Source organism: Ranitomeya variabilis, chromosome 3 (assembly GCF_051348905.1).
Source record: "Ranitomeya variabilis isolate aRanVar5 chromosome 3, aRanVar5.hap1, whole genome shotgun sequence".
Taxonomy (NCBI): domain Eukaryota; kingdom Metazoa; phylum Chordata; class Amphibia; order Anura; family Dendrobatidae; genus Ranitomeya; species Ranitomeya variabilis.
This window is the reverse complement of record NC_135234.1, coordinates 99,070,362-99,081,925: the sequence shown is the minus strand read 5'-3', so window position 1 is coordinate 99,081,925 and position 11,564 is coordinate 99,070,362. Positions and strand designations below refer to the sequence as shown.

General features: G+C 44.5%; 1 protein-coding gene across 3 annotated transcripts in view; it reads left to right on the top strand.

Moving 5' to 3' along the window:
• Positions 1-931: 931 nt before the first annotated feature.
• SGSM2 (small G protein signaling modulator 2) overlaps positions 932-11,564 on the top strand; it is a 464,397-nt gene continuing 453,764 nt past the window's right edge. For 2 of the 3 annotated variants that reach the window (XM_077294414.1, XM_077294412.1), the window contains exon 1: positions 932-1,066. In XM_077294414.1, the coding sequence (XP_077150529.1) occupies positions 1,010-1,066 (57 nt within the window). In that variant the 5' untranslated portion in view covers positions 932-1,009. The remainder of the gene's footprint in view (positions 1,067-11,564) is intronic. The other variant, XM_077294413.1, reaches the window with a different exon arrangement.

Genomic DNA, 11,564 nt, shown 5'->3' with positions numbered 1-11,564 from the left:
GGTCATGTTACTTACTATGTTACCTCAGTATTTGTAAGCTAAAGGGCTCTTTCTCACTTGCGTGAAATACAGCCTAGTATCGCAGGTTAAAACCCGGCTCTGCCGCCGGCACTCCAGAGCGGAGCGTGCGGCCGCACAGCAATACATGGAGCTGCACGCTCCGCTCTGGAGTTTAGAGCCGGGTTTTAGCCTGCGATACTCGGCCGTATTTCACACAAGTGAGAAGGAGCCCAAAATCAGAGGAAAAGTATAATGGAAACACGTCACTTCTGTATTTATCTCCCACTCCTGGTTTTGGCTTACAAATACTGAGATAAAATACTGACCGAATACTTGAACGTGTGAAAAAATAAAAAGTGGCTAATTTGGGCCTTAGTTTCATATTGGAAACCTTTCCTGTGACAGAATATTAGATTTTCTGCCCCCATGACCAGCACACAGCTGTGAGGCCCTCCATATTTACATTACATTCAGACAATACTGTGTTCTGTCACATTGTAGCTCGGATTCAGCAGCCTTTATTGTGTGTGTATAATATGAATATAAGAGCAGCACATAAGCACCGAGGAGTAATGTGCGAGCCTCTGGCTACGTAATGCCTCCATTATCACACGGCCCCTCCTGTGAGGTGAGGGCGTCTCGCCTCACAATGGTAACAACGCCTCCTTCTCCCGCCTTTTTTTATTGGCTGGTTGTCATGGAGACGGGGGAGACGCGTTTTTCCTTGTACTTGATAGCTGCCTATTACAGGGGGCGTGGTTACGGAGAGGAGAGGGAGGGGCTGCCGTTCTCGTGACGTCACGGCCAGGTCTGAAGAATGACAGCATCAGCAGCATCAGCAGCAGTAGGGGGAGCATCAGCGAGAAGAGCACAACATCACCCGCTGCTCGGTCCCGGACACCGGGGCTCCCTCCAATCCTTCCTGCAGGCGGAAGCGCGGTGCTGCCGGGAGACAGCCGCCGAGGATAAACCATCAGCTCCCCATTAACCTCGCACCTGTTCCTGCACCATGAGCTGCTCGGATGACAGCACCAAAGAGAAGCTGCTATGGAACGTGAAGAAAGAGGTAGATGGAGCGGCGTGCACACGTGTGCTGCTGCACATACATGACACTGATCACACGTGTGCTGCTGCACATACATGACACCGATCGCACGTGTGCCCCGACACCGATCGCACGTGTGCCCCGACACCGATCGCACGTGTGCCCCGACACCGATCGCACGTGTGCCCCGACACCGATCGCACGTGTGCCCCGACACCGATCGCACGTGTGCCCCGACACCCATCGCACGTGTGCCCCGACACCCATCGCACGTGTGCCCCGACACCCATCGCACGTGTGCCCCGACACCCATCTCACGTGTGCCCCGACACCCATCGCACGTGTGCCCCACCACCGATCGCACGTGTGCCCCGACACCCATCGCACGTGTGCCCCGACACCCATCGCACGTGTGCCCCGACACCCATCGCACGTGTGCCCCGACACCCATCACACGTGTGCCCCGACACCCATCACACGTGTGCCCCGACACCCATCACACGTGTGCCCCGACACCCATCACACGTGTGCCCCGACACCCATCACACGTGTGCCCCGACACCCATCACACGTGTGCCCCGACACCCATCACACGTGTGCCCCGACACCCATCACACGTGTGCCCCGACACCCATCACACGTGTGCCCCGACACCCATCACACGTGTGCCCCGACACCCATCACACGTGTGCCCCGACACCGACAGGTGGGGAATGCTGCTATCCTCTGCTCCTGTCAGTATTGCCAGGTCCTCCCAGATCATGGATGTGCGGGTCTCATACTGCATGTGCCCCATCCCAGGAGGGCTGCCATGGTGCCCGCACTGGTGGGGATTCTGCCATCATGGTCAGAGGAAATCATGGAAAACCTGTAGCTCCTTGTAACAATTCCTAAACTGACCTCAGAGATCACATGCTCATGTCTTGTATATTGTATGGCGGATTGCCATCTGTGTGTGGCGCCCCCAGTGCCAGCGCAGTCTGATCCTTGTTGACTTTTGGCTGCTGTACATATACTGTATACATACAGTACAGACCAAAAGTTTGGACACACCTTCTCATTTAAAGATTTTTCTGTATTTTCATGACTATGAAAATTGTACATTCACACTGAAGGCATCAAAACTACGCATTAACACATGTGGCATTATATTATAAAAAAGTGTGAAGCAACTGAAATTATGTCTTATATTCTAGGTTCTTCAAAGTAGCCACCTTTTGCTTTGATGACTGCTTTGCACACTCTTGGCATTCTTTTGATGAGCTTCAAGAGGTAGTCACCAGGAATGGTTTTCACTTCACAGGTGTGCCCTGTCAGGTTTAATAAGTGGGATTTCTTGCCTTATAAATGGTGTTGGGACCATCAGTTGTGTTGTGCAGAAGTCTGGAGGATACACAGCTGATAGCCCTACTGAATAGACTGTTAGAATTTGTATTATGGCAAAAAAAAGCAGCTAAGTAAAGAAAAACGAGTGGCCATCATTTCTTTAAGAAATGAAGGTAGTCAGTCCGAAAAATTGGAAAACTTTGAAAGTGTCTCCAAGTGCAGTGGCAAAAACCATCAAGCGCTACAAAGAAACTGGCTCACATGAGGGCCGGCCCTGGAAAGGAAGACCAAGAGTCACCTCTGCTTCTGAGGATAAATTTATCTGAGTCACCAGCCTCAGAAATCGCAGGTTAACAGCAGCTCAGATTAGAGACCAGGTCAATGCCACACAGAGTTCTAGCAGCAGACACATCTCTACAACAACTGTTAAGAGGAGACTTTGTGCAGCAGGCCTTCATGGTAAAATAGCTGCTAGGAAACCACGGCTAAGGACAGGTAACAAGCAGAAGAGAATTGTTTGGGCTAAAGAACACAAGGAATGGACATTAGACCAGTGGAAATCTGTGCTTTGGTCTGATGAGTCCAAATTTGAGATCTTTGGTTCCAACCACCGTGTCTTTGTGCGACGCAGAAAAGGTGAACGGATGGACTCTACATGCCTGGTTCCCACCGTGAAGCATGGAGGGGGAGGTGTGATGGTGTGGGGGTGCTTTGCTGGTGACACTGTTGGGGATTTATTCAAAATTGAAGGCATACTGAACCAGCATGGCTACCACAGCATCTCTACAGCGGCATGCTATTCCATCCGGTTTGCGTTTAGTTGGACCATCATTTTTTTTTTTCAACAGGACAATGACCCCAAACACACCTCAAGGCTGTGTAAGGGCTATTTGACCAAGAAGGAGAGTGATGGGGTGCTACGCCAGATGACCTGGCCTCCACCGTCACCAGACCTGAACCCAATCGAGATGGTTTGGGGTGACTTGAAGCTCATCAAGAGAATGCCAAGAGTCTGCAAAGCAGTCATCAAAGCAAAAGGTGGCTACTTTGAAGAACCTAGAATATAAGACACTAGATGGTGGCCCGATTCTAACGCATTGGGTATTCTAGAATATGCATGTCCACGTAGTATATTGCCCAGTGACGTAGTATATTGCCCAGTGACGTAGTATATTGCCCAGTGACGTAGTATATTGCCCAGTGACGTAGTATATTGCTCAGTGACGTAGTATATTGTACAGCCACTTAGTATATTGCCCAGTTACGTAGTATATTGCACAGCCACATATTATATTGCCCAGTGACGTAGTATATTGCACAGCCACGTAGTATATTGCACAGCCACGTAGTATATAGCCCAGTTACGTAGTATATTGCCCAGTGACGTATTATATTGCCCAGTTACGTAGTATACAGCACAGAGCCACGTAGTATATTGCCCAGTTACGTAGTATACAGCACAGAGCCACGTAGTATATTGCACAGCGACGTAGTATACAGCACAGAGCCACGTAGTATATTGCCCAGTGACGTAGTCTATTGCCCAGTGACGTAGTCTATTGCCCAGTGACGTAGTATATTGCCCAGCCACGTAGTATATTGCCCAGTGACGCAGTATATTGCCCAGTGACGTAGTATATTGCCCAGTGATGTAGTATACAGCACAGAGCCACGTAGTATATTGCCCAGTGACTAGTATACAGCACAGAGCCACGTAGTATATTGCACAGCGACATAGTATACAGCACAGAGCCACGTAGTATATTGCCCAGTGATGTAGTATATTGCACAGCGACGTAGTATATTGGGCAGTCACGTAGTATATTGCCCAGCTACGTAGTATATTGCCCAGCCACGTATGTCACAGGTTAAAAAATAAAAAATAAACATATACTCACCTTCCGAGGGGCCCCTTGTAGTTCTGTCGCCTGTGTTCGGTTCAGGTGGCAGCTTCCGTTCCGAGGGTGTGATGACGTCGCGGTCACATGACTGTGACGTCATGGCAGGTCCTTCTCACGCAGGCGTGCAGGGCCTGTGATGACGTCGCGGTCACATAACCGTGACGTCATGGCAGGTCCTTGTCGCACACCAATCTTGGCACCGGAACCTGCCGCTTGCATGGACCGGTCACCGGAGCGTCGGAAAGGCGGCGGAAGGTGAGTATATAATGATTTGTTGTTTTTTTTTAATTATTTTTAACATTAGATGTTTTTTCTATTGAAGCTGCATAGGCAGCCTCAATAGTAAAAACTTGGTCACACAGGGTTAATAGCGGCGGTAACGGAGTGAGTTACCCGCGGCATAACGCGGTCCGCCGTCACTGTGGGAAGTATGGAGCGGGCGCAGGGCACTGACTGCAGGGGAGTAGGGAGGGACTAATCGGACTGTGCCCGTCGCTGATTGGTCGCGGCAGCCATGACAGGCAGCTGGTGAGACCAATCAGTGACTGAATATCCGTGACGGAAGTTGCCGACAGAAAGACGGAAGTACCCCTTAGACAATTATATATATATAGATATTTTCAGTTGTTTCACACTTTTTTGTTAAGTATATACAGGTCCTTCTCAAAAAATTAGCATATATTGTTAAATTTCATTATTTACCATAATGTAATGATTACAATTAAACTTTCATATATTATAGATTCATTATCCACCAACTGAAATTTGTCAGGTCTTTTATTGTTTTAACACTGATGATTTTGGCCTACAACTCCTGATAACCCAAAAAACCTGTCTCAATAAATTAGCATATTTCAACCGTCCAATCAAATAAAAGTGTTTTTTAATAACAAACAAAAAAACCATCAAATAATAATGTTCAGTTATGCACTCAATACTTGGTCGGGAATCCTTTGGCAGAAATGACTGCTTCAATGCGGCGTGGCATGGAGGCAATCAGCCTGTGACACTGCTGAGATGTTATGGAGGCCCAGGATGCTTCAATAGCGGCCTTAAGCTCATCCAGAGTGTTGGGTCTTGCGTCTCTCAACTTTCTCTTCACAATATCCCACAGATTCTCTATGGGGTTCAGGTCAGGAGAGTTGGCAGGCCAATTGAGCACAGTAATACCATGGTCAGTAAACCATTTACCAGTGGTTTTGGCACTGTGAGCAGGTGCCAGGAAGCATGAAGTGCTCCAAAATCTCCTGATAGCTAGCTGCATTGACCCTGCCCTGTATGAAACACAGTGGACCAACACCAGCAGCTGACATGGCACCCCACACCATCACTGACTGGGTACTTGACACTGGACTTCAGGCATTTTGGCATTTCCTTCTCCCCAGTCTTCCTCCAGACTCTGGCACCTTGATTTCCGAATGACATGCAAAATTTGCTTTCATCAGAAAAAAGTACTTGGGACCACTTAGCAACAGTCCAGTGCTGCTTCTCTGTAGCCCAGGTCAGGCGCTTCTGCCGCTGTTTATGGTTCAAAAGTGGCTTTACCTGGGGAATGCGGCACCTGTAGCCCATTTCCTGCACACGCCTGTGCACGGTGGCTCTGGATGTTTCCACACCAGACTCAGTCCACTGCTTCCTCAGGTTACCCAAGGTCTGGAATCGGTCCTTCTCCACAATCTTCCTCAGGGTCCGGTCACCTCTTCTCGTTGTACAGCGTTTTCTGCCACATTGTTTCCTTCCAACAGACTTACCATTGAGGTGCCTTGATACAGCACTCTGGGAACAGCCTATTTGTTGAGAAATTTCTTTCTGGGTCTTACCCTCTTGCTTGAGGGTGTCAATGATGGCCTTCTTGACATCTGTCAGGTCGCTAGTCTTACCCATGATGGGGGTTTTGAGTAATGAACCAGGCAGGGAGTTTTTAAAAGCCTCGGGTATCTTTTGCATGTGTTTAGAGTTAATTAGTTGATTCAGAAGATTAGGGTAATAGGTTGTTTAGAGAACCTTTTCTTGATATGCTAATTTATTGAGACAGGTTTTTTGGGTTATCAGGAGTTGTAGGCCAAAATCATCAGTATTAAAACAATAAAAGACCTGACAAATTTCAGTTGGTGGATAATGAATCTATAATATATGAAAGTTTAATTGTAATCATTACATTATGGTAAATAATGAAATTTAACACTATATGCTAATTTTTTGAGAAGGACCTGTAATTCCACATGTGTTAATTCATAGTTTTGATGCCTTCAGTGTGAATGTACAATTTTCATAGTCATAAAATGGTATCATATATATATATATACCCACAGATACATGTAATATATACCTGCATATCCATGCATATACTTATATATATGTACTATCTATATGTCAGGTTAAAAATCAGATCTTGGGTCCCCGTGTCAGCTGCTGTTATCTTTGGCGGCAGTCGCTCTATTCAATGTATAGCGGCCGCTGACAAGTTTTGCACATCAGCCCCTATTCCAACATTGGTTGAAATTTACTAAGCAAAATACACCAAAATTCAGTGGCGTACATACCTGCAGATTTTGTTATATGCTTTAGACACTTTTACAAATCAGTAGATTGGAAATTTGGCTTGAAAAAGTGTCTATTAGGAGTCATAAAGTGCACCAAATTTAGTAATGGGAAGCATTATTATTTTGGTGCAAAATATTGAGGCAAATTAAAGGGAATCTGCATTGCTGCTTGCTGTCCTTTTGATGAAATTGCTACTTTATCTGCTGTAGATCTAGCAATTCTCTGAATGCTGAGCTCTGTACAACCCCTTCCCCACCTCTAATTGACAGCCCTGTGGATATGCACAGTATACACAGAAAGATGGATTATACAAGGCTCATGAATCTGCTTGTCCACCTGGCTGCAGGTTAACCAGTCCTCTAGTGATCATCTCCTGCTGATAACACTGTGATTGTATAAACACTACACTAAGCAGGTCCAGTAATTGATTCATCACTGGAATCGGGGCCTCTGTCTCTAGATTATGCTGCTCTCAGATTAGGTGGCAAAAACCTGGTGACAGAGTCCCTTTAAACTAGCCTGAAGGTGGACGTGCTGCACTGTGTTAAATTTGCAGCTTCAACCTGTCTGGTCTAGTCTTGTGTGGACTGAATGTAGCACAGTAATTATAAACCTCTCCCATCACCTTTACAAATAGGAGCAGGTCTAAGGAATTTCCCCCTAATAGAATTTATTTCAACCTGATATGTCATAGGTTGGAGTCCTAGCTGCCTTTTATTATTTTTAGTTTTAACAGCTTGTTGTATAGGAAACCAGCCACTGCTGCAGTCAGAAGTGGCTGAATATGTGCAGTGCTTACAAGCTCTTTTCTAATGCGCTTGTAAGCACTGCTCTGAAGCTGTTCGGGATTGATAAAGCGCTCTGTTATCACTTGATCCTGGCCAGCTTTCCTATTATTTTGCTTCAAAGGCAAAGCTGCCTCATATAGCAGCATCGAGAGCACATAATTCAAACCAGCGCCACAACAATGCTGCAGACCTGAACTGTCAATCAAACAGTAGCACCCGCCCCCAGCAGTCAGTACATGTGATGCCCAACTTAGGACTCACCCTTTAAAGCAAACCCTTTTGATCTAAAGCTACTATGTACTATGCAGGTCTGATATCACTGGATATTTCTATTTGGTGAGCATTTGCGCAGTCACTTATATCAGTTGCTTAGATTTTAATGTTAGTGTTTGCTTATTTCTAATGCTCAATGGGTGAAATGTTTCTTATATTTTGTGCTTTGCTCTTTTTATTTATTTTACATCTTTATAAGTATCTAATGTATAATAACGATCACTCCTATGCATCATGTGTCATCTATAAATACTATACTTTGTATACCGTAATTCACAACATGCTAGCAGAATGCTTTTTGGGAGTGGACGGTCCCTGGCTTCCCACGTCGTACTACTTTACTACTTGTCTGCTGTTCCGTTATTTAATGTTTCATTTTGGCTACGTTTATTGTGCCGCCTATATACTGCAGCGATCGCGGGCTGGCGTCTCTGATCAGCCCATTTATAGGGATCTCTTCATACTCTACCTCCATTTAGTTCAGCCTCTCTTACCCTGGATCCACTCGACGTCTCCTTTTACTTTAAACTATGATACTTTGGTTTTTGGTTTATGTGGCATGTTTCTGGGTATGTAGTGATTGTGCAAGGTAGTTTGTTTTTTTTCTTCAATGAAAACTGTTAATTTTTATTGAAAGTTTTAAAAACAAACATTGAGGTAATATTTCAAACATGCGAAAGTACAAACTTTTGATTGTAAAGAAAATGCAGGTGAAGGTTATTGAGGTGAAGGTTATTGAGGTGAAGCGAAAGGGAGGAAGTAATGTGTGCCCAAGAGGTAGAGAGATCCTACTTAGTGGGAAAGGGTTCTTACAGTGGCATGTAAAAGTTTGGGCACCCCTGTTCAAAATTACTGTTATTGTCAACAGTTAAGCAAGTTGAAGATGAAATCATCTCTAAAAGGCCTAAAGTTAAAGATGACACATTTCCTTTGTATTTTAGGGAACAAAGTATTTTAATTTTTTACATTTAAAAAAAATGGGCCAATGAAAAAGTTAGGGCACCCTGCATGGTTAGTACATGGTATCACCCCTTTTTGAAAGTATCACAGCTTGTAAATGCTTTTTTTTTTGTAGCCAGACAAGAGTGTTTCAGTTCTTGTTTGAGGGATTTTCATCCACTCTTCCTTGAAAAATTATTCCAGTTCTGTGAGATTCCTGGGTTGTCTTACATGCACTGCTATTTTGAGGTCTATACACAGATTTTCAATGATGTTCAGACCAGGAGACTGTGAGGGCCAATGTAAAACCTTCTGCTTGCACCTTTTGAAGTAGTCTATTGTGGTTTTGATGTGTGTCTTAGATCATTATCCAGTTGTAGAAGCCATCCTTTTTCCAACTTCAGCTTTATTACTGATGGTGTTATGTTTGCATCAAGAATTTGTTGAAATTTAATTGAATTCATTCTTCCCTCTACCTGTGAAATATTGCTCGTGCTAATGGCTGCAACACAACCCCAAAGCATTATTGATCCCCCCCCCATGCTTAATGGTTGTCAAGATGTTTTTTTTCCTGAAATTCTGTGCCATTTTTTCTCCACAAATACCTTTGATCATTGTGGCTACCAAGTTCTATTTTAACCTTACAGGTCCACAGGGCTTGTTTCCAAAATGCATCAGGTTTATTTAGATGTTATTTTGCATACTTCTGACTCTGAATTTTATGGTGAAGATGCAGGAGAGGTTTTCTTCTATGACTCATCCATGAAGGCCAAATTTGTGCAGGTGTATCTGAACAATATCACTGAAATTGTTCACTGCTCCTATTCACTGCTATTTCTTAATTACATTTTGAACTGAGGAAAGGGCAACTTGAAAACGCTTTGCTATCTTCTTATAGCCTTCTGCTTTCTGCGCCTCTACCATTTTCATTTTCAGAGAGCTAGGCAGCTGCTTAGAAGAACTCATGGCTGCTGTTTTTTGGCACAAGGTTAGAGGAGGCTGGGTTTTTATAAAGCTGTGTAATTTGCATCACCTGGCCGTTCCTAACGATGATGGTGAACAAGCCATAACTCCAACAGGCTAATTAAGGTTTGAAACCTTGGTCAAAGTTATCTGAGCACACAAGTCTCCAAGGGTGCATAAACTTTGCATTTGCCCATTTTTCTTTTTGTAATTTTTAAAATGTAAAACATTACAATTTTTTTTTTGCCTAAAATACAAAGTAATTGTGTCATCTTTAACTTTAGGCCTTGTAGAGATCATTTCATCTTCAACTTACTTAACTGTTCACAATAAGGGAATGTGTCCACGTTCAGGAAACGCTGCGTGTTTGACGCTGCGCAGAGCCGCAGCGTCAAACACGCAGCGTCCAGATGTTACAGCATAGTGGAGGGGATTTTATCAAATCTCGTCTCCACTATGCGTGGTAACACGCACCCGGCGGCCCTGCGATTCCGGACATGCTGTGAGTCTTTTTAGATCGCAGCATGTCCGTTTACCTTGCGGCGCCGCTGCGCCGCTGCAAGGTATATCACAGGTCCCTATGTGTGGGGTGTGATGATCCCGGATGTGTGCAATGAACACATCCGGCATCATCGCGTCACAGAAGGGGGCGGGGCTTAGGGCGGAGCGGGTTTGCCGCTCCGGCGATACCGCCGGCCATCCTGATCGTGGACACATACCCTAACAGTCATTTTGACCAGGGATTCCCAAACCTTTACATGCCACAGGGTGTATGCTCTGAATTAGAGTTTATTTTTTTATACTCTCAGTCCAAAGAAAAAAACCTGAAAGACCTTGCTAAATAAATGTATCTTAATATTCCCAAGTTCTCATTTCCTTCGTCTTCCTGGCCACTAAACAGGCCATTGCTTCAACCTGTAAAAAAACTGTTTTAGACCTTGTGGTTGTGAAGAAACGGATCTCCTGGCATAAGATCAACAAGAAATTGTCAGCTATATTATCTGAGAAAGTAGATAAATTTGGGAAAATCTGGAGACCCTTGGTGGGATATAGCAGCCATACTCCCTGTGCGGGGCAATTTTTGATTCTTTTTCATTTGTCCCCTTAGTCTTTTCACAATTCTTTTCTCTGTGTTGTGTCTTACTATTGTATAATGTGTTGTCATTTTGATAATGTTTGTGATTCGATAAAGTGATTTTCTATTTTTCTATCTACTTTGCATCTTCTAGTAATACGTTTGTCTCTACAAGTTGGCATTGATATATGGCTTGTGGCTGTATGTGTAACATCCATACTTATTATCTTCTGATAATCCACGATATTATATTCATTTGCTGATGGCAGCAGTTATATGAGATTAGATGGAGGCTGCAAGGAACTCCAATTATGACGTCAGGATGCCATAAACGGCAGCCATCATTCAGCGGCCCATTATGGGATTGGTACAGCTTCTGAATGGGGTGATAATAATCAGGGTACATAACAGTTATAGACCTAAGAAAGGTGATCTACAACCGTCCATAGCTACACTGCAGGGTGTTCCAATGGTCGTACAGTTATAACTTATTTTGACTTGTGTTCTATAAATGTATGTGTCAGCCACGATCAGAATATTCATTGATGTGCTTTCTCATAGTTAAGACACATTGTCCATTTATTCCATGTTCTCCCGCACGCTCGGCTGGCAGCGCTTCTTGCTTCTTCTGACATTTGCAGTCACGCACTGAACATCATGTTTTATATCAGAAAAGACTTAGTTTGTAGCATCTGAATACAGTTCTCTTA